The sequence below is a fragment of the Trachurus japonicus genome, chromosome 9, assembly GCF_045865225.1.
Source record: "Trachurus japonicus isolate A0001 chromosome 9, Traja_1.0".
NCBI lineage: Eukaryota > Metazoa > Chordata > Actinopteri > Carangiformes > Carangidae > Trachurus > Trachurus japonicus.
The window spans coordinates 2,449,139-2,476,666 of record NC_140915.1 but is presented as its reverse complement, the minus strand read 5'-3'; the positions used below and the strand labels follow the sequence as shown (position 1 = coordinate 2,476,666).

The 27,528-nt window shown below is 44.4% G+C and overlaps 3 protein-coding genes across 3 annotated transcripts in view; 1 reads left to right on the top strand and 2 right to left on the bottom strand.

Moving 5' to 3' along the window:
* On the bottom strand, positions 1–6,209 carry LOC146980512 (barH-like 1 homeobox protein). Its single transcript, XM_085787977.1, has 3 exons — positions 5,777–6,209; positions 1,683–1,896; positions 1–213 (listed from the first exon to the last, which is right to left on the bottom strand). The coding sequence occupies exons 1-3, from the start codon at positions 6,207–6,209 to the stop codon at positions 12–14; spliced, it is 849 nt and encodes a 282-aa protein (XP_085644103.1). The 3' UTR covers positions 1–11.
* A 1,435-nt stretch (positions 6,210–7,644) lies between these two features.
* Positions 7,645–18,863, bottom strand: LOC146980511 (cilia- and flagella-associated protein 77-like). Its single transcript, XM_085785709.1, has 6 exons — positions 18,763–18,863; positions 16,979–17,085; positions 15,846–15,945; positions 11,201–11,453; positions 9,854–10,079; positions 7,645–7,774 (listed from the first exon to the last, which is right to left on the bottom strand). The coding sequence occupies exons 2-6, from the start codon at positions 17,039–17,041 to the stop codon at positions 7,673–7,675; spliced, it is 744 nt and encodes a 247-aa protein (XP_085641835.1). The 5' UTR covers positions 17,042–17,085; positions 18,763–18,863; the 3' UTR covers positions 7,645–7,672.
* Positions 18,864–20,896: 2,033 nt separating this feature from the next.
* The window catches only part of LOC146980510 (sulfhydryl oxidase 2-like), a 33,480-nt gene continuing 26,848 nt past the window's right edge, over positions 20,897–27,528 (top strand). Inside the window, exon 1 of the mRNA XM_085787976.1 lies at positions 20,897–21,173. Coding sequence (XP_085644102.1) covers positions 20,897–21,173 — 277 coding nt within the window. The remainder of the gene's footprint in view (positions 21,174–27,528) is intronic.

The following is a 27,528-nucleotide window of genomic DNA, read 5'->3' as shown; positions in this document are numbered from 1 at the left end:
CGGGCGCCGTGTCAGCGCACCTGTGGCTCGGGGTGGGTGAGGAGGCGGGGCATCAGGTGGGCGTGGCCTGTGTGCTGGTGGGCGTGGCCTGTGTACAGGTAGAGGTCCAGAGTGGGCGGGGCAGCTGGGTACAGGTAGTGAGGGGGCAGGAACATCCGTCCGGCTTCGGCCAACAGCTCCAGACCGACGGACGACTGGCGCTTCCACTTGGTCCTGAGAGGGAAACAGACGAGAGGAAACAGGAAGTGACCACCAGAGGAAACAGGAAGTGACCACGAGAGGAAACAGGAAGTGACCAGGTGAGGAAACAGGAAGTGACCAGGTGAGGAAACAGGAAGTGACCAGGAGAGGAAACAGGAAGTGACCATGAACAGCTGACACCTCATCACTTCCTGTCTCACTTTGTTCTTTACAAACTATATTATATTAATAGAATCTGTCTAAAGGTCAAAGGTCAAACCCTTCCGGCCAATCACAGCGCAGAGTTCTGAGTGAACCAATAAAAATAAATCAATAAATAAACAAACAGCCTGAACTCACTAAAAGCTCCAGATTTGTTTCTGCATCAATTATTGATCCTTAATCACAAAAACACACTCCTCAATTATTGACAACACACTGTCAATTATTTATCAGTGTGCGTGCGTGGACAGTAACAGAGTAAATTTACTTGAGTATTAGATTTCTTTGGAACTTATTACTCTTACTTGAATACATTTCCAAGACAAATATTAGTACTTGTACTGGAGTTAATTAGTAGGAAGGCTGAAAAGTACTGGTTACTTTCAGGTCTTTTTCTAAAATCCTATTGGACACCAGCTGTGTTTGTCTGTGAAGGAAACCCTAACCCCTAAAAGCAGCACATCAGTGCAGCTGAGCAGCAAAGAGTTCATTCTCACTAACAAGAGTTAAAAGCTCCTTACATTCATTTACAAACTATTAGAGTCATTCATTGATGTGAACAATAAGACATTTACTCTGACTCTTACTTTTACTTAAAGGGACAACGAGGAGTTTTGTAAAAGTGAAGTGTTTCCACACTACATTTATGAGCCTCCGCACCGTGAAATTCTTTGACCGGCGCAAGACAGACTCATGTTTTCATTCATCAAGAATTAAAGTCAGAGGTTGGAAGACGATCACATACCGTCGTAGTTCCCACCATAAACGGAGATTCATACGGCGGCGTTATTCTCATGACTCGCCACGAAACCGAAAGTAAAGAAACGCTGGTCGGCTCGCCCAGCATTTCCACCACCACTAATAATAACAAAATAACCATAGAGACAAAACCATAGATTTATCTAAAATGGACCATTAACAAGTGGTAACGGAGATTCATCCACATTAATATCAGACTTTTTAAATAACCAAATAGAAACTCCTGGTTGTCCCTTTAAAGTACATTTAAAAGCATGTAGCCTACTTTTGGATACTTAAGTACTACCTTTAAAAGCAAGTACTTTTTTACTCTTACTCGAGTAACATGTCGACTGAGCTACTTTTACTTGTAACGGAGTAAATTTTGACCAGTAGTATTTGTACTCTTACTCAAGTACTGGGGTCGAGTACTCTGTCCAGCTCTGTGCATGTGCCTGCATGTGTGTATATATGTGTATATATGTGTGTATATGTGTGTATATATGTGTATATATGTGTGTATATATATGTGTGTATATTACCTGCGGTTCTGGTACCAGGTCTTGACCTGCGTGTCGCTCAGCCCCAGCGCTGCAGCCAGCCTCATGCGGTCCTGGACACTCAGGTACTTGTGCTTGTGGAAGCTTCTCTCCAGCTCTGACAGCTGCTGCTCGCTGAACGCCGTCCGGGCTTTACGGGGCTTCTTCAGCCGCAGAGAGGGAGAGGCCCCGCCCCCCAGAGAGGCCACGCCCACACCTGGTGGTTCACAGGTGGACATGACATCAATCAATCAATCAACTTTATTTATATAGCACATTTAGAAAACCACAGGGGAAGCCAAAGTGCTTCACATTGGGACATAAAAGATTAAAGGTAAAAGACATAAACACAAAGTCACTTTAAAAACAAACGAACAGACCGGCTCACTTCCCGGAGAACGACGCTGGGTGTCGCCATGACACTCCATTCATTACATTTTAGATTAACGTTAGCTGGGCTAACCGTTAGCCGTTAGCAGTGTCTGACTGAGCTAACTGGAGTAGTTTCATGTCGTGTCCCACAACGGGAGGGTTTTAACAGCTGACGTCCTGCTGTTAGCTTAGCTGCTGCTGTTAGCTGTCAGCGGCAGCTAAGCTAACGGCTACGATAACCATGACTAATTACAAAAACGTGCACACAGAAGTGGTGGTGTTTGTTCGTAATTAGTTTTATAGACTTAACAAACATCAGATTAGTCAGGGTGGTTTTGGCAGCCCGGAGCCCCCACATTTGGTGCCTACACCGGTGGCTAACGCTACCAGTTAGCCGCTCGCTAGAATGCTACTACGGGGTTGAAAACCGACTTCCGTTGTGGTGTGACACAATGGATCATGGGAAAATAAAGTGGTGGATAGGGGGTGACAGATAAAAAAAAATAAAATTAAGGTGAGTTTAAAGCAAGGGAGTAAGAATGTGTTTTTAAAAGAGATTTAAAAACAGGAAGTGAGGAAGCCAGTCGAACATTAAAGGGCAGCTCGTTCCAGAGCTTCTATTGGCTGCAGCAGCGGCGAATACTCTGTCACCTCTGAGCTTCAGACAGTCTTCATCATCATCATCATCATCATCGTCATCGTCATCGTTCAGATCATTTGTTCTAATTAAACTGAAGCTTAATTAAAACCTCCTGTTGTCCTCCTGGGGCAAGGAAGGAAAGGAAGGAAGGAAGGATGAAGGGGAAGATGGGAGGAGAGAAGGAAGGGAAAAAGGAAGGAAAGATAGAAGGAGGGAGGGAACAGATTGGGTCAAAAAGGAAGGAAGGAAGGAAGGAAGGAAAGGAGGGAAATGGATTGTGGAAAGAAGGAAGGGAAGAAAAGTGGAGGGAGGGAACAGATCCGTTCAAGGAAGGAAGAAGAAGGAAGAAAGAAAGAAGGAAAGAAGGAAGGGAGGGAGGGAAAAAGGATTGTGGAAAGAAGGAAGGGTAGAAAAGTGGAGGGAGGGAACAGATCCATTCAAGGAAGGAAGAAGAAGGAAGAAAGGAAGGAAGGATGAAGGGGAAGATGGGAGGAGAGAAGGAAGGAAAGATAGAAGGAGGGAGGGAACAGATTGGGTCAATTGGGTCAAAAAGGAAGGAAGAAGTAAGGATGAAGGGAAGGAAGGAAGGAAAGGAGGGGGAAAAGGGTTGTGGAAAGAAGGAAGGGAAAAGGGAAAGAAAGAAAAGTGGAGGGAGGGAACAGATCCATTCAAGGAAGGAAGGAAAGAAGGAAGGAAGGAACGAAGGAAGGGAGGGAGGGAAAAAGGGTTGTGGAAAGAAGGAAGGGTAGAAAAGTGGAGGGAGGGAACAGATCCATTCAAGGAACGAAGAAGAAGGAAGAAAGGAAGGAAGGATGAAGGGGAAGATGGGAGGAGAGAAGGAAGGAAAGATAGAAGGAGGGAGGGAACAGATTGGGTCAATTGGGTCAAAAAGGAAGGAAGAAGTAAGGATGAAGGGAAGGAAGGAAGGAAAGGAGGGGGAAAAGGGTTGTGGAAAGAAGGAAGGGAAAAGGGAAAGAAAGAAAAGTGGAGGGAGGGAACAGATCCATTCAAGGAAGGAAGGAAAGAAGGAAAGGATTGCGGAAAGAAGGGAGGAAAGAAAGAAAAGTGGAGGGAGGGAACAGATCCATTCAAGGAAGGAAGGAAAGAAGGAAGGAAGGAACGAAGGAAAGAAGGAAAGGATTGCGGAAAGAAGGGAGGAAAGAAAAGTGGAGGGAGGGAACAGATTCGTTCAAGGAAGGAAGAAGAAGGAAGGAAGGAAGGAAGGAAGAGGAAGGAAGGAAGGAAGAGGAAGGAAGGAAAGAAGGAAGGGAGGGAAAAAGGATTGTGGAAGGGAAAAAGGAAGGAAAGAAAAGTGGAGGGAGGGAACAGATCCGTTCAAGGAAGGAAGAGGAAGGAAGGAAGGAAGGAAGGAAGGAAGGATGAAGGGGAAGATGAGATGGGAGGAGAGAAGGAAGGAAAGATAGAAGGAGGGAGATTGGGTCAATTGGGTCAAAAAGGAAGGACGAAGTAAGGATGATGGGAAGGAAGGAAGGAAGGAAGGAAGGAAGGAAGGAGAAAAGGATTGTGGAAAGAAGGAAGGGAAAAGGGGAGGAAAGAAAAGTGGAGGGAGGGAACAGAACCGTTCAAGGAAGGAAGAAGGAAGAAAGAGGGAACGAAGGAAGGGAAAGATGGAAGGAGGGAACAGATTTGTTCAAGGAAGGAAGAAGGGAAAGAAGGAAGGAAGGAAGGAAGGAAGGAAGGAAGGAAGGAAGGAAGGAAGGAAGGGGGAAAGGATTGTGGAAAGAAGGAAGGATGGAGGAAGGGAACAGATTGAAGGACGACAGGAGGGTTAAACCGTCTGATGAAGATGAACTGAATCTGATCCAGAGATCCAGAGGTTTTCTGATCAATAATCAATCAGCTGACCCCATTTAATGTATTTTAAGGTAAAAAAAAATAAAAAATGTCACTAACAGAAATCACCGTAACGTCCCAAGTTTATCACTCACATTAAGACAAATATTTCTTGTATTACAAGTTTTGTCAAATTTTATGTTTAAATGTAAATGGGCAATATCTAATGAAATATGCGCTAATTTGCATTCATTTCCAGAACTGAAATCTGAACAATGGATAAAGCCACTTTGTTTTATTTTGTTAACACATTAGAGTCTTTAGTTTTTACAGAGGAGGATTTTGGATATCTCTTTTTATCACTCTGTAAATGAGGAAAATACTGTCAGCAGCCATAAAAAAAAATCCAATTTTGCCATGTTTTTTTGGAATAAAATCAACAATCCCCTCAGTAAAAACCTTCAGAACATAGACAGGAATATTAAATAATGAAATAAAAACATAGTTTAGTGAGAAATCATGTGTTTTTGCAGCTAAAACAACTGGTCAGGAAGGGGTTAAAATGTTTGTAAAACCCCTGTCAAAAGTGGTTTTCATGTTTAGTCCAGACCCAGCTTTGTTATGTAGCCATGCAGTATAGATACATACAGTATATACATTTACCATCACATGCACACATATACACATAAATACATAAACACCAATATCTGTAGCCTATATTTAGTTTAGTTTATTTAGATCTCCAGTAGCTTTAGCCACACAGCAGCAGCAGCAGCAGCAGCAGCAGCAGCAGCAGCTGTTCTTCTTCCTGGGGTCTTTTCATCAGAATAAATGACAAATACAAACCATTAACACACAACACATTAATACATCAAAACTAAAATACATACAGAAAACACATACTTAATACATACACATAGGCATACAAAACAAAACAAAACATCCAAGACAAACACTTAACAGACATTACCCGCTCCTATTGAATCACTACACAACAAGGATACCAGGACCCAATTTACAAATATACAGATATAGGCTACTAATGGTCACAATTGCGATCAAAATAATAATCTCTTAGTTTCATTTTAAAACTAACCATGTTTCTTTGTTGTATAACATCATTCGGAAGGTCATTCCACTCCTTCATAGCTCGATATAATAGGTTACTGTACCTTGAGAGACTGCCCTGGGTAAAATAAACCCATACAAACATAAAAAATAAAAAAAAGTTTTAGTTTAGTTTAGTTTTAGTTTTAGTTTTAGTTTAGTTTAGTTTACTCCAGTCTCCTACCTCTGCACTCGCCGTCGGAGCTGCTCACACTTCTGTCCTGATAATCTCCATCCTGCTCAGCCTGACCCGGGTCAGAGAGTCCTTGACCCGGGTCAGAGAGTCCTAGTCCTGGTCCTAGTCCTAGTCCTGGTCCTGGTCCTGGTCCTGGTTCTGGTTCTGGGTCAGACTCAGGCCGACAGTCCGATAAGATGTCCCGGATCAGGAAGGAGGAGGAGGAGGTGCGGGGCTGGAGCCGCCGCAGCCGAGCGGCCAGCAGAGGAGACTGCAGCCGGAGAAGAGGCTCTCTGCGCGGGGAGAGGAGCGCCGAGCTGCCGCTGTCTACCGGGCAGAGCTCCGGAGGGTCCGCTGCCCGGGAGAGGAGCGCCTCGGTCGGCCTCAGGGAGAGCAGAGAGTCGGTCCTGAACCTGGAGCAGCTGGAGGAACAAACCTCCATCTCTGTCCAGTCAGAGGGTTAGAGACATCACAGGAGTAGAGGAGAGACAGAGGAGAGGAGAGACAGAGGAGAAGTAGAGTAGAGACAGGAGAGGAGTAAAGGAGCAAGTAGAGGAGGAAAGTAAAAGTAAGGACAGTCCTCCAGGTGATTATTGATCCGGATGGAAAATGAATCAGTTGATCAGCAGCTGATTTCAGCACCACGGAGAGAGAGAGAGAGAGAAAGAGAGAGGGAGGAGGGGAAAGAGAGATGTAAAGATTTGTTAAACTCTCTCCTCCTATTCCTCTCTCCTCCTCCTCCCCTCTCTTCTTCTCCTCTCTTCCTCTCTTCTCCTCATCCTCCTCTCCCCCTCTCTTCTTCCCCTCCTCTCCCTCCTTTTCCTCTCTTCTCCTCATCCTCCTCTCTTCTTCTCGTCCTCCCTTCTCTTCCTCCTCCTCCTCCCCTCTTCCTCTCTTCTCCTCCCCTCTCTTCTCCTCCTCCTACCCTCTTCTCTTTCTCCTCCCCCTCCTCTCTTCTTCCTCTCTCCTCCTCCTCTCTCCTTCTCCTCCTCTCCCTCTTTCTTCCTGCTCCTCTTCCTCCTCTCCCTCTCTCTTCTCCTCCCCCTCTCTTCTCTTCCTCCTCCCCTCTTCCTCTCCCTCTCTTCTTCTCCTCCTCTTCCTCCTCCTCCCCTCTTCTCCTCATCCTCCTCTCCCTCTCTTCTCCTCCCCTCTCTTCTCCTCCTCCTCTCCCTCCTCCTGTGTGTGTGTGTGTTGTTTCAGTCATCTATTTATTCAGCAGTGTTTTTTTCTTCTGTTTATTCATTATTTTAGTTGTAAAAATGTGATTTTAAACATTGATCTGGTGATAACAGTGATTTTATCGTATCATATAAAGATCTACAAGGTCCTCTCCTTCATGCCTCCTAGTGCCGTTTCTATAATCACCAACACACAGTAAAGTAAAGATCTTGAAGTGCAGATGTATTTGCACCTGTACGTAGTATTTTATTATGTGATCATTGTTGATGTGTTTTGTCTCATGTGAGTCTTTGTGTTTTTCTTATGTAAGTGAGACCGTAGATGAGTTTCCTGCCTTGGCTGGACAATAACGTTTTCTCATTCTAATTCTAATCATATAGGTTACTATGGAAGTTCATTATGTCCGTATGAAGTCATTAGTTTGGTCCTTTTTTCTTTTCCAAGACAGAAGTAGTTTTTTTTCTTCCTCCTTCCTCAGAACGGTCTGACGACTGTCTGACAGTTCTGAGGAAACCTGTCAACCAGAAGGTATCAGGAAAACTACTGGTCTTGGAAAAGAAGAAAGGAAACTAATTCTAATCATATCTGGGACAATATCATGATTAGTATTGTACAACACACACACACACATACACACACACACACACACACACACACACACACACACACACACACACACACACACACTGAGCTCTTGTTTTCATGTTTTTATTATCAGACGAAGGCTCAGTCCAGACTCTTGACTCTCGACGCTCTGACGGACTGAAGGGCCCTGAACGCACCGGCACGCGCCTCCTGGTCCCTGAAGGTGTCCAGAGAGGGAGGAACCTGAGGAGGAGGAGGAGGAAAACACAGTAGAGGGAGATGATGGAAGGTGTTTACCACAGAGACAGAGACTACAGCTGTATTCAAAACCACATACTATACTGCTAGTACGTACTGATTTGGCCAAAATGCAGTATGTAGTATAAAGTATGTAGTATGCAGTATGCAAACAAAAGCTAAATCTGCAGTATGCGAAAAATTCCCGGATGTCGTACTGATTCTGGAAATCTCTCCAGTATCTGACCAGTCTACATTGCGTACTGTATCCCACAATGCAAGCGTAGCCGTGTACCATAACTATAGTTTAAAGGATCATAGGGCAGGATTCGTGAGAAAATACCCATGCGTTTTACGTTTTTTAAATAATAATGGGTGAGGAAGCGTTCAAAACCAAAAAGAACGAGCCCATCCGCGTATCTCTCCATTGCCCTGAACGGGGTCTGTGCTGCAAAATGCGCTGCAATTCAGGGGGTGAATTTCGCGCGCTGGCCGGCGGACCTGACGTCAGCGCGTCCACGACTGCCTTCGAATGGATCAATGGAATGGAGACATGAAGAGGGCAACCGCGGCAGAGCGACTGATATAGTAACAGAGTGGCGACACTCCCTGTTATATCAATCGCTCTGAACCACGGTGGATCCAGATTAGGCCTACTGTTACTGCCAGCAAACGACCCAGCACAACTGAAAGCCCTGTTAAAAGCCCCCCCCCCCGCCACTCTCTCTCCCCCTCCCTTCACACACGCACACAGCAGCGGGCAGGTCACTAACTTACACACCCTCTCCCTCTTCACTACTGTCTTATTATTAGCCGTTAGCCGCAGCTAGCGGTTAAAAGCCGACGTTATAACTTTAACAACATTATCAGGCAGGTGGACAAACGTCCTCTTTTGCCCGGACACGTCCGTTTTTTTTTTTTTTTAATGAAATCATGAATATGTCCGGTGTTTAATGGTTTTCATGGGACCGCGGACCCTGACAGATGTGGTCCGACACCCAGGCCCGGCGCGTTAATTCTCGGTACCGGCCTGTAGGAGTAGGAGCCCATACAGATCCATGCAGAGGAGCTCAGAGGAACAGACAAGCAGCCTCCTGCTGCAGCAGTTAAAGTGAAGTGTTTCCACACTACATTTATGAGCCTCCGCACCGTGAAATTCTTTGACCGACAAAACGATATATTTATCGAAAATAGAGCCATTAACAACCTGTGTGTGTGTGTGTGTGTGTGTGTGTGTACCTGTGTGTGTACCTGTGTGTGTGTGTGTGTGTGTGTGTGTGTGTGTGTGTGTGTGTGTGTGTACCTGTGTGTGTGTACCTGTGTGTGTACCTGTGTGTGTGTGTGTGTGTGTGTGTGTGTGTGTGTGTGTGTGTGTGTGTGTGTGTGTGTGTGTGTGTGTGTGTACCTGTGTGTGTGTGTGTGTGTGTGTGTGTGTGTGTACCTGTGTGTGTGTACCTGTGTGTGTACCTGTGTGTGTGTGTGTGTGTGTGTGTGTGTGTGTGTGTGTGTGTGTGTGTGTGTGTGTGTGTGTGTGTGTGTGTGTACCTGTGTGTGTGTGTGTGTGTGTGTACCTGTGTGTGTGTGTACCTGTGTGTGTGTACCTGTGTGTGTACCTGTGTGTGTGTGTGTGTGTGTGTGTGTGTGTGTGTGTGTGTGTGTGTGTGTGTGTGTGTGTGTGTGTGTACCTGTGTGTGTGTGTGTGTGTGTGTGTGTGTGTGTACCTGTGTGTGTGTACCTGTGTGTGTACCTGTGTGTGTGTGTGTGTGTGTGTGTGTGTGTGTGTGTGTGTGTGTGTGTATGTGTATGTGTGTGTGTGTGTGTGTGTGTGTACCTGTGTGTGTGTGTGTGTGTGTGTGTGTGTGTGTGTGTGTACCTGTGTGTGTGTGTGTGTGTGTGTGTGTGTGTGTGTGTGTGTGTGTGTGTGTGTGTGTGTGTGTGTGTGTGTGTGTGTGTGTGTGTGTGTGTGTGTGTGTACCTGTGTGTGTGTGTGTGTGTGTGTGTGTGTGTGTGTACCTGTGTGTGTGTGTGTGTGTGTGTGTGTGTGTGTGTGTGTGTGTGTGTGTGTGTGTGTGTGTGTGTGTGTACCTGTGTGCGTGGCGGCAGCGCTCCGTGTGTGTGTGTGTGCGCTGCAGCAGGTGTGTGTGGCAGAGCTCTGCTCCTCCTCAGCAGACTGGTCCTGGTGTCAGGGACACATCCCGCTCCGGCCCTCTGCTGCTCCCTGTGATCGCAGGTTCGATTCCTGCTGAGCTGCTGCTGCACCCAGCGCTGGCCGTACTGGTGGGACAGCAGGTCGCACAGAGGAGACGACGGCCTGGAGGACACAGCCAACCGACCAATCAGGGGACAGTCACAGCCATCACCCATCAATCATCAATAAGAGGAGGAAGAAGAGGAGGAAGGGGAAGAGAGAGGAGGAAGGAAAAGAGGGAGAAGGAGGAAGAGGAGGAAGGAAAAGAGGGAGGAGAAGGAGGAAGGAAACGAGTTAAGAGGAGGAGAAAGGAAAAGAGAGAGGAGAAGGAGGAGGAAGGGGAAGAAGAGGAGGAAGGAAAAGAGGGAGGAGAAGGAGGAGGAGGAGGAAGAGGAGGAAGGAAAAGAGGGAGGAGGAGGAGGAGGAAGGAAACGAGTAAGAGGAGGAGAAAGGAAAAGAGGGAGGAGAAGGAGGAGGAAGGGGAAGAAGAGGAGGAAGGAAAAGAGGAAGGAGGAGGAGGAAGGAAACGAGGAAGAGGAGGAGAAAGGAAAAGAGGGAGGAGGAAGAAGAGGAAGAGGAAGAAGAGGGAGGAGGAGGAGGAAGAGGAGGAAGGAAAAGAGGGAGAAGGAGGAAGAAGAGGAGGAAGGAAAAGAGGGAGGAGGAGGAAGGAGAAGAGAAGGAAGGAAAAGAGGGAGAAGGAGAAAGAGGGGAGGAGGAGAGTGGAGAAGGAGGAAGGAAAAGAGAGAGGAGGAGGAAGGAGGAAGGAGAAGAGGGAGGAGGAGGAAGAAGAGGAGGAAGGAAAAGAGAGAGGAGGAGGAAGAGGAGGAGGAAGGAAAAGAGGAAGGAGGAGGAAGAGGAGGAAGAAGGAAAAGAGGGAGGAGGAGGAAGAGGAGGAGGAAGAGGAGGAGGAAGGAAAAGAGGGAGGAGGAGGAAGAGGAGGAAGAAGGAAAAGAGGGAGGAGGAGGAAGAGGAGGAAGAAGGAAAAGAGGGAGGAGGAAGAGGAGGAAGAAGGAAAAGAGGGAGGAGGAGGAAGAAGAGGAGGAAGGAAAAGAGAGAGGAGGAAGAAGAGGAGGAAGGAAAAGAGAGAGGAGGAGGAAGAGGAGGAGGAAGGAAAAGAGGGAGGAGAAGGAGGAAGAGGAGGAGGAAGGAGGAGGAGGAAGAAGAAAAGAGAGGGGAGGAGGAGAGAGCAGGAGGAGGAAGGAAAAGAGGGAGGAGGAGAAAGAAGAGGAAGAGGAGGAACCGACCTTCTGGTGACTCCAAAGACGATGTCGGGCACGGCCGGGCGGCGTGAAGCCCCTCCCCCCTGCGGCCCGGCGGGGGCGGGGGGGAGGGGTCTGGTCCTGGCCCCGCCCCCTTGGGCCCGGTAGCGACTCAGCTCCTTGGCCGTCACCAGGCCGCTCCGCACGGCGTTCCGGTTCAGGGACAGGAAGTCAGGAGGAGCCGGTCGCCGCGGCGCCGAGCAGCCGCGACTGGACTGGACCGCCCAGCTGGACAGAACTACAGAGAGATAGAGAGAGATAGAGACTACAGCTCCCAGCATGCACCTGACCAGAGAGACAGAGACTACAGCTCCCAGCATGCACCTGACCAGAGAGACAGAGACTACAGCTCCCAGCATGCACCAGACCAGAGAGACTACAGCTCCCAGCATGCACCTGACCACAGAGACTACAGCTCCCAGAATGCACCTGACCAGAGAGACAGAGACTACAGCTCCCAGCATGCACCAGACCAGAGAGACTGAGACTACAGCTCCCAGCATGCACCACTGCTGCCCGCTCACACACAAGGGGGCAGTTGTGGGTCTGAGAAGTGAAGCTGCAATCCCCTCGGCCAAAGATATTCAATAAATGGAAAGATACTCCATGAGAGGCTGCTCCAATGATATGAAATGGTATACACTTCCTGTCTCTCTAAGTGGGCGTGGCCAACCGTCACCACCTCGTCTGTGATCGTGTGTGTGGATTTATACAATTTGTAGGTAGATGAAAGTGAGATATTTATATTTTCTTATGATAACATTAAATATTTACACTACTAACAGTCATATTTAGCATGACAAAAATAATTTAAATCATTTTCACGGGAGTTCGCGGCCGTTTGTTTGACGTTGCCATGGAGATCTGTGCCAAATCTCGCGAGAGTGTGTCGTAGAGACAGAGACAGGTCTGGAACAAAGTGGATTTTCTCCGGATCTCTCCGTCTGAAAATTACCATTTTGGTGTCAAACTGTTCAGAAGAGATGTGGCTTGTGAAAAATGAGTCCAACATTTGCTTCAGTGACCGTGGGGAGAAAGGACAGACCATAATCTGTGTTCACATTAAATTGTCCCATAGGAATCAATACACTCCAAGCTGCCTCTGGTCTCTCTAAAGGGGCGTGGCCGTGCAGAAGCCTAGTGACATCATACAGGAAGCTGACTCGTCATGAAAGGTCTTGGTTTATAAACCGTCTTTGCCTCGGCTTCCTCTGGGGGCTGGTGTCAGAAAGCAGCATAGAGAGCCTAAGCGGAAGCAGGAAGTAACGGTCACCATGGGAACTCAACTCTGAAAAACTCGCCATTCAAATGAACGGGACTGAAAGTTTTATTTCGTGATCCGTTTGAATTGAGCCATGAGAAAAAAATCTGTCCTCTACCTGTTTAAAACATCACGTTTCATGAAGAGAAATCAGCCGTTTGTTGTAAAACTATTGTAGAATAAAATTCAGAAGAGTCCGTAACCAGAAAGACTACAAGTCCCGTAGGTGACGTCACCATGGCGACCACATGCCGCCCTTTCCCGTGTCAGTTGGTGACGTATTTTCTGTGGGACACAGATCTGTAGTCCGTAGAGCGTCTTTACACTAAATATATTCTTCTGTTGCCGTTTTATGATAAACTGCTGATTTCTCTTCATGAAACGTGATGTTTTAAACAGGTAGAGGACTGAGTTTTTTCTCATGGCGCAATTCAAACGGATCACGAAATAAAACTTTCAGTCCCGTTCATTTATGGTGAGTTTTTCAGAGTTGAGTTCCCATGGCGACGTTACTTCCTGCTTCCGCTTAGGCTCTCTATGGTTGATAGACCCGACCCCATGTTAAAATCACCCACTTTACATCCTCAACCTCAACAGTCTCAACCGATAGTTTCTACCCCCACACACACTCTGAGGGGGGGGGATTTCTTTAACTCTACTGTTTTACTGTTATTAGGTTAAAACTCTGGCCAATTAGGACGCGGAAACGTTGAGTGACAGGTCCGAGCAGCTCCTTGGACAGCTGCTTCGAGGCCAGTGGACGGGTTCTCGGCCGGTAAATCCAACATGGCGCTGTTCAGGCCACCATATTTGAGTCACAAAAACGACTCCCTGTCAGTGCCTGATCCGTACCCAGAACACGATCCGTTCCAGATCCGTTCTGTGCATGCGCGCGCATGCGCACACATGCGCACTTCCCCCTTCTTTTAGTTTACGGCGACACCGCGGATATGGATGAAAACACAGACGGTCTATGAGGAAAAACACAAGCACGTCGCAACGAATTCTCCTCTGTTCTATTTCTGATTAAATTAAATGTAATGTGACCGATCAGTTAATTGTAAAACATTTATTTATTGATGTAAATGTGGTGATTTCTGCACATACAGACAGCAGCAAGTCAGCACTGCTCCTCTGACCAGCTCCTCCTGAAGCTTCACTTTTCATTTACACAAACTAATCAATAATGAGACCATCAATTAATCTGCTCGCTTTCTCCACCGGCGTGACGACGTCTGGGTGACCGGTCGATCCCCTCAGCCGGCCGGCTGCTGCCTCTGAGATGAGCCGAGCAGCGAGCTAACGTTAGCTCCCGGTGGCTACTCCCAGTAGCTCTGCACTTCTCCCAAAACCGGAGCAAACTTCCAAACAGACGTCAGTTGGATAAACTGACCACAGATTAGGACTCTAAACTGTGACTTTCTCGCATTAAAAAAATATTTAAAATTAATAAAGTGACGTGTTCTTGGCTCCGTTTGCCTGAGCAGCAGGAGTTGGGCAGCAGCATCCCAACAATAACAGGCAGCATTAAATCAATCTGATAAAGAAACTGTAGTAGAATATGGAGGAAATACCAGCTAACCAGCTAAGCTAATAGCCACAGCTAACGAGCTAAGCTAATAGCCACAGCTCACGGTCGGGACACACAACAGTAGTCGACCAAACCAAACTTCATATTTCAACAGTTAGTTGCAGAGAAACACAACCACACAGAATCACATCCTCTAATGTTCCGCAAGTGTCGGTTTTTATTATTTTATTTTATGTGTCCGGTTTGTTTACATGATTCTCGGTGCGTCTGCTACGTCACAGCAGTAGGCTAACACGCTAACACGCTAACAGCTGGAGCATCTGCTCACGCAACCACGTCCAAAGAGTCACCGTGTAGTGTCTGAATCCTCCTCCCGTCGTTCCTACATCGTGTACATGCTGTAGTCACTAGATCATATAGACCAGAGCGGCTTTTTTATGCAAATGAGAATGACTGATGCATCCTGGGTAATTTAGGGGCAGCGCCCGGCATCCCTCCATTGTAAAGTTCAGCCTAACTGGCTTCTTGACAAACTAACTAACAAAAAGTTGTCTATTAACAGGCTGTTTCCAGACAACACTGAGCCAAAACCTCCCGGTGATTCCACCAGATACGTGTAGATGTCTGGGTCAGACATTTCTGGCCACTGTGGGAGGCTAAAGGAGCATACCGTAGATTCATTCATTGTAGTTTTTCAAGATAGCGTGAACGGTGGGTTTCAAAGAGACTGTCAAAATAATTATGAGACATAGTGCTACAAAAGAAACACAAAATAAAACATTCAAATTGATTGTTAGTTAGTCTACGCTCCATCAAAACACAAAAAGCCACTGAGTGCAATTTAAAAATGCCGGACGCTGCCCCTAAATTACCCAGGATGCTTCAGTCATTCTCACTTGCATAAAAAAGCCGCTCTGGTCTATACATGATGTAGTGGAGAGGGAGTGGATGAGTGGATGATTTTGAAGACAGCCTATGTGTAGCCTACATCGCTTGTTCACTCAGTTTTGCGGTGCATTGTGGGTGTTTTGTCGTCCGCTACATAGTAGATGAAATTAATCGCGGAGAATTCGAACAACACTACAAAATGTTGAACACACTATAGAGTTATAGTGCACTACATCCGTGATGGGGGGAGATTTACAACACAGCAGGTGTGTGTGTATCGGCAGCATCGGCTGTCCAACATTTTTGAGATGAGCATTGTTCAGCTAAAATGAGCCACTCAAGCAAAACACAGTCATTTCTTCTTCTTTTTTAAAGTTTAGTTTTGGGCTTTTAGGCCTTTAAGTGATATATAGGGCAGCTGTAGAGAGACAGAGAGACGGAATGACATGCAGCAAAGGACCACCAGAGGAATCGAACCGGGGCCAAGGACTATAGCCTTGACATATGGACACCTGCTCTATCTACTGAGCTAAACAATGCCCTCAAAACACTATCATTTATGATAAAACAATCCACATATAGCCTAATATTATTATATAACATTTGAATTCATGAACAATAACATTGAAGCATTAAGAATGAATAGAATATTAGAATAACATCATGACAATTTTGGAACTTGTGTGTGTTTGTGGTGTTAGTGTGCGTGCGTGTGTGTCTGGATGTGTGTGTGCATGCATGTGTGTGTGTGTGTGTGTGACAGCAGTGATGGTTGCCTGGAGGCATGTCTCCTTCACACTAACACAACCTGACAGCTGACTGCTGCTCAACCTCACACACACACACACACACACACACACACACTCAGACTACAGTCAGCTGTGTGTGTGTCAGGTGTGTGTGTGTGTGTGTGTGTGTGTGTGTGTGTGTGTCAGGTGGGCGGGGCTTACCCTCGGCCACGCCCCCGTCCCTCAGCGAGCTGCTTGTTCCAAAGGTGAAATCTGGATCCACAGCCAACAAACCTCTGGACCCGGACTGACCCAGAGGAGCCTGAGGGGGGGGGGGGCATCTTCATCATCATCATCATCATCATCATCATCATCATCATCATCATCATCATCATCATCATCATCATCATCATCATCACAGTGTTGAGAGGAGGCTGCTTTTAAAAGGATAGTTCAACATTTAGTCAAATTGTTCCCATCGCCATAATCCCTATAGTCATAGCAGTAGGTTTGTTACCTTTAATTGTAGGTGCAAGATGTTTTTAGAACGGCGGAGCAGAGCCGTGAGCTGCTCAGAGCTACGCTACGGAGGCTCATTATGGGATTTCTTGGTTTCCCTCATCATCAAACTCATCAAATACACAATCCAACAACTCCACAACGCTCTGGTGGACAAGTTGTGAGCTGCACATTCACCACGCTATGAGATAATAACACAACGTTACCACACAGAGTTGTTTTAGAGGGAAATTCATGCAAAACCACTGATGCGCGTTGCCTTCAGGGACAGTTTTTCATCAACAGTCTCTGTATTTCCCTCTACAACAACTCTGTGTGGTAACGTTGTGTTATTATCTCATAGCGTGGTGAATGTGCAGCTCACAACTTGTCCACCAGAGCGTTGTGGAGTTGGATTGTGTATTTGATGAGTTTGATGAGGGAAACCAAGAAATCCCATAATGAGCCTCCGTAGCGTAGCTCTGAGCAGCTCACGGCTCCGCTCCGCCGTTCTAAAAACAGCTTGCACCGACAATTAAAGGTAACGAACCTACTGCTATGACTATAGGGATTATGGCAATGGGCCAGTTTGACTAAATGTTGAACTATCCCTTTAAATATGAAGCTTTATCCATTTAAACTAAATAAACTAGAGCAACAACAACTGTTGTTTTACATTTCATATATTTCACTGATCGTAATTAAAGAATGTTGAGTGTGTTTTATTGAAAGTGACAACAGGAAGCTGCTTCACAATAAAAGCTCAGCAGAGCTCTTCTTTTATTTTGAAAAGCGGACGAGACAGAAACTTAACGGTGAGACAATGTTGTTGTTTGTTTGTGTGTTTGTTTGTTTACCTTGATGAGCAGCGGATTGGTCGTCATGGAGTCTCTGACCACGCCCAGCCTGGGTGACGACATGTTTCCGGTCTGACCGATGAAGATGATGATGATGATGATGAAGGCTGATGATGAAGAGCAGAGGTAGATACAGATGTCAGCAGCTGTAATGATGACGTCACACCTGGACCCCCAGGTGCCACTCAGACTCGTGATGTTCGATACCACAAATTTCCTTTCCGATCCGATACTGAGTATAATTCAGGCTGGTATCGGCGATACCGATCTGATACCGATACTTTGTGCAAATACACCTAATGTGCCTGGTGAATCTAATAAAATAAAATAAAAAGTTCTGTATTTCAAGTCATAGCTTCCTAAAGATGCAAGACTTCAGAGTAACGTATTTATTTTAAACTCTGAACTATATTGAGGTTGTGGCCTCGTTTAGAATATAGCCGAAAATAGTGTTTCAAACACTAAAAAAAGAACATAAGTAAAATAATAAAACCATGAATTAAATAAGAAAATGATAAACAAACATATCTTTTTTTTAATTCATGCATTTGGGTCATTATCAAAATACGGTGAAAAACATGTCCCTGCACTTTCCAGACACACAAATTCTTGAAAATTAAAAAAAATCATCCACATTAAACCAAAATTATGTAATTTAAAACCATTTTAGATGATGATGATAATTTCAGTTTATATATTTACTGTTTTATTTTATTTTATTCAGTTTTAATTTCCTTTGTACCTAAAAAAAACACTTGTCCCACTGCCATGGTTCAACGCTATTGGACAGTGTAAAAATATTTCCTCTTTTTTCTTTAAAAAAGAAAAAGTGGTCAATAATGGGCAAACACTGGGCTTAATATATGAATAAAATTAAATCTAAATTGGCTATTTAATAATAAAAATATTTTTAAAAGAATACCTGTCCTTCGATTTGGTGTCATTGGTGTTACTGGTATCACAGACCATTATTTTGAAAGGTTAAGAATATGTAAGAGAACTCCCAAGGTCAGAAAGAAGAAGAAGAAAAAGAGCCATTTAAGACAATACATTGTGAGTGTCTCTTTCATGAGTAAAAAGTAAGATATTTCACATTAAAATGTCATTTTTCAATGTGGTTCTTTTTTTGTGTCATTGGTGTTACTTTGATTTGCGCTATAATGAAATATTTTTATGGAAAAAAAAACAGTTTAATAAGTATAATTTATAGATTTTAAGGTGCTGACTCATGCTGGCTTTGAGCTAGCTTGGACACTATTTTGTATAATTAGCCTTTTATAGATATTTGTCATTGGTGTTACCATGTGGTTCTTTTTACAGTCTATGGGTAACACCAATGACAGAAAACTGACAGAAAAATATTCTAGTTGTCCATTATAGTTGGTAACATTGTCAACATGCTAATAAATAGTTCCCACTAAATTAAATTTGTGAAAACTGAATTAAAATTTTCAACTTTTTTGACTCGGAAAATCACCGTATTTTGATAATGACCCATTTATAATATTATTCATAATTTTCCCACAGATATTACAGACTTCATCTTCACTGTTTGTGGCGCTGAAATAGCTCCACACCTGACTCCTTTCCGCTGAGCTGCATGCCGCTGTGCTTACACGATACGCACTTAGGCGGAAGAAAAAGTAGTTCCTACCAACCAACCGCGTGTCATTTAGACCAGATGTGAATAGTTTAGTAACTTTCCATGTTAATGATTAGATACATAACCACAAATGACTGAAGAATCAAAAGTATGGATCTGTACATCACCTGCTCAGACTCACCTGTGTTTAGTCCGTCGTGTCCTCCGGTCGGTCGAGCTGCTCCGTTACTATGGCGACATGACTCCAAACCTAACCACCGGAAGTGTAAAGATTTCAAATTAAAAGTTGTAAGCGGAGTGAAAGTGAAGCCGCTTCCTCAGACCAGACGCGTCTTTTACTCTGAAAGCGACGGTTTCCGGTTTGAATGACGCGTTTCCTTGGTAACGTGAAAACAAATCAAACTGACGTGACTTTTTTTCCCCTTTTTTTTCGAACTTTGTTTCACATTATAAAACAATAATCTTCCACAGAGTTTACAGATACTCACAGTCTTAATCGCTTTCTGGTTGTTTGAACATTTATGGATAGGATAGGCCTAAGGTTGTTTTTTTTAAAGGGACAACGAGGAGTTTCTAATCGGTTATAAAAAAGTCTCACGTTAATGTGGATGAATCTCCGCTACCCACACTTGTTAATGGTCCCATTTTCGATAAATATATTGTTCTGTCTCTATCGTTATTTTGTTCTTATTAGTGGTGGTGGAAATGCTGGGCGAGCCGACCAGCGTTTCTTTACTTTCAGTTTCGCAATGAGTCATGAGAATAACGTAGCTGAATCGGCGTTTATGGTCAGAACTACGACGGTATGTGATCCTCTTTGTACCTCTGACTTTAATTCTTGATGAATGAAAACATGAGTCTGTCTTGCGCCGGTCAAAAGAATTTTACGGTGCGGAGGCTCATAAGTGTGGAAACGCTTCGCTTTTCCAAAACTCCTCGTTGTCCCTTTAATAATGAATTTGCATTTGTGAATATGACATTTTTGCCATTAAAGGTTGAATATGTAGAATATTTATTAAAAGCTATATTTTTTCAAAAATAATACATCCACGGGGCCTTTAGAGCATAGACTGTATAAAGAATGGACGTAGCACCGTGAAGTCAGCCATTGGTTTGGGGGAGTCTGTTTTGTGCCGCTACTACGGGGGTTTGAACCGCGCCATGTTGGATTCTACTGCCATATTTGGAGCGGTGCGGCCGTTGGCCGGCTGAGAACCCGCCCACTGGCCTCGAAGCAGCGGTCTCCAGACCTGTCACTCAACGTTCCCGCGCCCTAATTGGCCAGAACTTTAAACCTAATAACAGTAAAACGGTAGAGTTTAAAAAAAAATTCACCCCCCTCAGAGTGTGTGCGGGGGTAGAAACTATCGGTTGAGACCAAAAAAATGAAATGTACCAGGCTGTAAATATGTTTTTTTAAGCTGTAAAGTGGGTGATTTTAACATGGGGGTCTATGGAGAGTTGCTCCCTTCTGACACCAGCCCCCAGAGGAAGAAGAGGGGATTGCAGTTTGTTGAACGCAGAAGTGACTTCACTTCTCAGACCCACAACTGCCCCCTTGTGTCGGAAGTCGGAAATTTCCGAGTTGGGAATTTTATTTTTATTTTTATTTTTATTTTTTATTGAAGAATTGTTAGTTGGGATGTACATTGTGAAATGAGGGATGAGGGGGTTACAAATAAAATTGGAATAATGTCAACAGGTTCAGTTACATAGTATCATGACAGGCAGGAGAAGACAAAGGATGTTAGGCAAACAGAGGTCTATTCAAAAACGTGGAAACAGAGAGAATGGTGCTATGGTCTTTATGGCTTTCTTATTTTCAGATTGACTAATTAGGTTGATGTATTGTTTGATTTTGTTTTTGAAACGGTGAGTGCAAAGTAGCCTATTTGATTTGTAAATTTGCAGTTGTGAATATGAGCTTTGGCTAAAAGTAATATAAAATTGATTATATAATATTGGTTTAATTGGGAAGCCGAGACTGAAAAGAAACCAAACCATACATTTTGATAGTCCAAAGCAAAGTTTTTGTCGAAATGTTGACGGAATTCCGACCTCCGAGTCGTCTTGAACGCAGCATGATGATGACTCCTCCTCCGGTCCCGGAAGTGTGGTCTTAGTGCTCCGTCTCTACTTCCGGCTGCAGCTCGTCACCACTTCTTTCTACAGTCTATGGTCTCCACCGTCTCCACCGTCCGTACAGCAGCAGCAGCAGCAGCGGGGGTCAGCCTCATGTCTCCCCGGCTTCCTGCGCCTCTTCCCGGCTGCGCCTCGACCCAGTGACCCGCTGACCGACTGACTGGAGCGTCAGGATGAAGCCGTGGACGTGGCTCCTCCAGATCCTCCAGGTCCTCCCGGTCCTCCTGCTCCTCCCGGTCCTCCTGCTCCTCCCGGTCCTCCGCGGGGCTCAGGCCGCCTCGTCTCGCCTGTACTCGGACTCGGACCCTCTGGTGATCCTGAGCAGCAGCAGCCTGCAGCCGGCCGTCACCAACTCCTCCTCGGCCTGGCTGGTCCAGTTCTACTCGTCCTGGTGCGGACACTGCATCCAGTACTCCAGCACCTGGAGGAGCCTGGCGCACGACGTGCACGGTCAGTCCACATGGATGGATGGATGGATGGACGGATAGATAGATAGATAGATAGATAGATAGATAGATAGATAGATAGATAGATAGATAGATAGATAGATAGATAGATAGATAGATAGATAGATAAGACGTGCACGGTCAGTCCACATGGATGGATGGATAGATAGATGGATGGATAGATAGATAGATAGATAGATAGATAGATAGATAGATAGATAGATAGATAGATAGATAGATAGATAGATAAGACGTGCACGGTCAGTCCACATAGCTGCACACCTAACAGCTCCAATCAATCAATCAGTCAATATCAATCAATATCCTTTATTTAACCTCATTGAGATTTAAAACCTCTTCTTCAAAAGGGTTTTCCATGGAGTTTTTCCTCAGTGGATGTGAGGGTCTAAGGACAGAGGATGTTGTTATGATGGGATGTAAAGCCCTTTGAGACAAACTGGTGGTAAAAACGGGCTATACTAATAAAATTACCTTGGCTTGCCTTTTCCAAGAGTGACCTGAACAGCCCAGATGGCAGCACACACACACACACACACACACACACACACACACACACACACACACACACACAAACAGCTCAGTTACACATCACACAAGACTCAGATAAAATACAATCACACATTTCAGGAAAACATGATGAAACAACGCAGTCACACACAGTCCCATTGAGCTCAGTTCTCTGTCTTTATAACTGACTTGAATTCACCCAGAGTCTTTTTGCCCAGTTCAGTTCTCACTCGGGTCCCACATCTGTATAATGTCCAGAGAACGAGGTTTCTACACATGTGTAAACACAAATATGTCGGCAAAAGTCCAAGACTAGATTTATAAATAAAAGTCAGCCAATGAGAGAGTCTACGGACACAGAGATGGATGATGTGTGACGGCATAAGGAACAGTGATATATACGATAGCTGCAACCAGTGATACAACACACAGCACAGTGTTAGCCTACACAGTATCCAGTTTCTTTAAAAACTGATCCGGATCGTTCATAAAAACCAGGTCACCCTGGTCCAACAAGGGTCAACAAGTTGAGTTGATCAAGTGTTTTCTGAAAAACATGATTTATTCCTAAAAAAGAAGGTCTAGGTCTAGGACCAGGTTTAGGTCTCTGCTCTAATCCAGCTGGAGGCGACATATGGACGTGTGATCCAGTTCAGTCCAGTTGTGACTCTGTTGTTCTGTCCTGAAGGGAACTCATTAGCAGCAGCAGATCAAAGACAAAACAAGTGACAAATAAAGACGATCATGACGATGAGTTGAAGTCAATAATAAAATGAAATCCATCTGGGTCAGAGGGTTAGATCAGAGGAACCAGATCAATACCAGAGAGATAAAACCAGCTCAGTAGAAGATAAAGGCCTAGTTCACATTAAAGGACTAAAGTTTACAGAGTCACTTTACAATTTAAAGTTTATCCTCAGTTAGTTCCAGATACAGGAGCATCAACACATCACAATATGATGGAACATTTATTTATGTTATGAAACTAATAGATTATTATATAGATCCATTACACACAGGATGAAACATTTCATGTCTTTATTTATTTAATGGCTTAAATTTAATACAAATGTATTATCTGTCGTATTATGTCTATTGCTTGGATGTCTGTCACTGTACTGATTGTATTGTTGCTATACGGCTCTATGCGCACAGCTTACTGCCCAAGACAAATTTCCCCTTTTAGGGGACAATAAAGTTGATCTAATCTAATCTATTAGCCTATTTTTAATTACATTAATTATTATTATTATATAATATATTATTATTACAAAAGACCAATTAAAAAAACTCAGTAGTTGGTTGTATGTGTTTGACTTGAGCTAGTGGAGATGGACGTCTCCATGGTGATGTAGTTTATTGAGCTGAACCGCTGGTTTGGACCAGAAACTCAACAATCACATGTTTAGTTTTTGACACTTTACTGAGAAGAGTCTGTAGCAGCTTCAACACGGAGCAGCAGGTGGACCCGGACCGGTCTGGACCGGTCTGGTCTGGACCGGTCTGGTCTGGTCTGGTCTGGTCTGGTCTGGTCTGGACCGGTCTGGACCGGACCGGTCTGGTCCGGACCGGTCTGGTCTGGACCGGTCTGGTCTGGACCGGTCTGGTCTGGACCGGTCTGGACCGGTCTGGTCTGGTTAAACAGCTGACCACGTTACCACGTCGACAACCAGCTGTGGCTTTCCCACACGGAAACATGAGCTCATGTTGCCTGGCAACAGGCAGACAGGTGACGGTCACTCAGGTGGCTGAGTCACACCTGAGACAGACACACACACACACACACACACACACACACACACACACACACACACACACACACACACATTCTTGTACTTGCTGCATAGTGAGGACCGAGTGAATTTCCTGCAAAGTGAGGACCGGCATTTCTAGACCTCATGTCAACACAGGAAACATATGTCTGAACACTAGGGGGAACCAACAAACTATACATTCGTTCAGATTGTGTGAAAAACAAAGTTTCAGGAAAAAAGTTTTTAACCATCAGAGTGAGGACCGATTTGAACTTTTCACCTTGCGCTCTGATTGGCTGCTGTTGATGGGCCATTAATTAGCAGAGGCCCCAGCTTCTGCTTCTCCAGCAGCTCTCAACAACTCTGTTACTGCTCTGCCTTTCTGATGAAGGCTGACCCTAACACCTGAACATATTTTCACAGTTCCAACAAGTGCATTCTCAAAAAACCCTCATATACATTTTGTGTACATATTCATAAATATGAATAAAAATATAATGAGTGTATTTTTTTTATATTTTTTTTCCCACATTCAGTCTTGATCATAAAATAATCTCCATCATCATAAACAGGATTTTAACCCTTCAAATGACAGATGGAAATTCCCTAAAATCAAAGGTGACAAGATGTGTGCATATTGCTCTCTCAGGATAACAAAACTTTTCTTCTTAAAATAAGATTTATCTTGTTATCATGAGGAAACAGAACACACTTGGCCAGCGATGGCCGGCGATGGCCGCAATGACGGCGGGGTAGCTATCCATGGCTACTTAACCAAAAGTCTTTGAACTATCAAACAAACAAGTGAACTATGGACTATGGAAGCTTGAATGGCCAAAATATGAAGTTATGACGTGAACCATATGTTGCGGTGTGTAAAAAAAAAAAAAAAAGGCAGTTGATTCGGTGGAAACCCTGCTTACAAAACTGGCAATCAAAGATGATGTGGAAATTAAATTGGAATGAGCACACAGAGCTATCGCCCCAAAACAGAAGACAATGGCTCCACCAAGATCTATAATAGTATGATTCTTGTACTTTAGCGTGAAGCAAGCAGTGCTGCAGCAAGCATGGAAGCAATCAGCTTTTTCCTGCTCCAAACTATCGTTATTATATGGGCCTTTAAAAATCCACTATCGGTCGACCTCTAATGGAAATGAAAACATATATATAAACAAAAATTTTTTTTAAAATTTGTTGATGTCGGCGAGCTCTCTGGATATAAAGGGAAATGAGAGTTAGAAATGAATGTTATTATTGAAGATACATGCTGGGGAGATGTGTGTGAAGAGGGACATAAAATAACCAATAACCAATGTGGAAAGAATTTAATTGGAAAATGAAAGTGAGATATTTTAGAACCCCCTCCATAACTTCCAGATTTTACAGTAACACAACAAATTTGTGCTGGAGGGATTGTCACCACACACATATTCTGGGACTGACCAAAGTTGAAAAACTACTCCCTCCCACCATACCCCAGTGGCAGGAGTTAAAGGTATACAAATATTTAAACCTGCCATTGTAAAACATTAGCAAACTATGCTATATCAGAACTGTGCAATTTAGAGGAATGTTATAAACTGCTTTTCTGACTTTTCAGTTTCACGAATAACATTGAACTTTTCTTTTTCATATGTATGTCACAGAAAGAAAATTTAGATATAAACTAAAAGATGTGGAAATACATATGAATACCAATAAAAACTTGGTTCAAAAACAAAAAAGCTCACATTTTAAGCTTTCGCTTGATTCTAACAATTTCATTGTAGACAAAATACTTCACGTCTTTCCACGTCCGTGCTCTTAGGGCTGGAGACTCTTTGCCAATACACTTCAGGCAGTCCTGCTTTGCTGGAACCTTCTTCAGTGCGATGAACTTGGCAAGGCCTCGTTTGACTGCAGTTCTCTCAGGGTCAGTCCAGGGTCTTTTACCTTGTTTCTTGACCTCCATTTCTGGAGCATCGACAAAACAAAAACCAAAAGGAGTTTATTAGAAGGTGAGTTGATTATAAACTGAGACCTTACAGAAGTTTTATTACCATCTGAATCCCACCTTGATTGACTTTTATTTTTATACCTTTATTTGATAGGACAGTCAAGAGTGTGACAGGAAATGGCAGACAGAGACAGGAGGAATGACACGCAGGATAGGGCCATCTGTCGCGGGACCTGAACTGGGACCCGAACCGGGGCCGTCCGCAGTGAGGACTATAGCCTCAACACATGGGACAGGTGCTCGAACAACTGAGCTAAACACCACCCCTTAAGCACGCATCTTAAAACAAATGTTGACTGAAAGGTTACCTTTTTAAAAGCAAGTACACTTAAAGCAGAAGTAAGTGATATATTTGTGTTAATATAAGTCTTAAAGGGACAGTATGGGACTTTATTGGCTTTTTATTGACAAAAATCAAATATCGCTTTCATAAATACGTATTTCACTGAAGTGGAATCGCGCCCGCATACAAACGAGCGCTTTCTCGTACCTTAGAATGAGATGTTACAAGTCGTTACAAACATACAGGGGGGGGTTCACCGAACCTTCTCTGCCATGTTGAATCGCCATGTTTTACGTTCAGTGTCACCGTGGCTGTAAGTAACCACAAACTCGGGCCGCCGGAGCTTCTCGGCTCGGGGAGAAAGTTTTCCAGACAGCGCCTGTTAAAACTGTCACCACCGTGTAGCTAGTGTGAGGAAGGACGGAGGCACTGGTGTTGCCTTCAGGTGCAGTCAGACACCTGGATGACGCCGTGAGTGACGCCGTCGGCAAACCGACTGGATGTTATTTTACTCGACGAGAGAAAGCCGGTAAAACGTGGGTCAGGTAAACAATACGACATCGCCATGACAACATATTGTCACGCCTGTATTGTTTTGCCTCGTGCTGGCGGACCGTTTGTTTACATAGAGGCTTGTTTATCCTGATACATGCAGCGTGTGTTGTTTTTCTGACTTCTGCCCGAGTTTACGTAAACGCAACAGCAAGAATACGTGCCGACATGCAACCGCACCGCTAGATGGGGGTAAATGTCACATATTGTCCCTTTAAATAGTTGTATCTTCCGACAGCAATCACTTACATAGAGTGTTTGGTCTGAAACACGGGTCTCTCAGTCCCTCTGCTCTGCTCTGAGCCGAAGAGAAAACATTCATCGTATCCTACAGTTTTTATCCAATGAGGAGAGAGAACGGCATGCAGGGCTGTGTGTGCAGCCAAGGAACGCCGTGAATGTGGCGACGTAGGGACGAGGACTGTTATGGTGCGTTCAAGGAAACTCGTATTTTTCCGACCGTGAAGTCGTACCAGTTCGATCTGGTACGAGTTCACGGGTCAGAAGTTACGAGTGGCCGTTATAGTGACTTTCACCGGTAAAACAGGTCGGAAAAACACGAGTGGGTTGTCTGGAACGCTACAAAGTCGTAAGTTGTGACTTGAAGCTGTAATTTACGATTTCAAAAGCCTGCCTGGAACGCAGCATTAGCCAAAACGAATGAGTGGAAATACAGGAGATTCTGCTCCTCATGAAGCCTCATGAACCCAATGTTGCAAAATTACAACATTACAACCGTAGAAACTCACTAAAACGTTTTTTAAACACTCCATTTTCACCCCAAAGGCAACAACAGGTTGAAAAAAAAAAAGACCAGTGAGTGAAAACAGTCATTATTACAGATAAATAAACGTGCAGACTGTGGATGTTACAGCAGCCACAGGATATGCTCAAACATGTGTTTCAACTAGGGCTGTCAAACGATTAATTTTTGTAATCGCGATTAATCCATTTTTTCCATAGTTAACTCGCGATTAATCTCTATTAAAAATGTTATATATGGCGCTTTGGACTTTCAACACTCCAAAGTGTTATAATCTCTAGACAAACAACTTTTAGACCAGACCTAGCAGGCCTACCTAATCATAACACATGATGCATGAAACTCACACAGAATTGAAATGCATCCAGTGGAAATTGCCCTTTACTTTGCTACACCTCTGCCTGGCCATGTGCATTTGTTGACAACAGAAGCCGTCAAAAAATCAATACATCGCCACCTGCATTTGTTGACAACCGATGC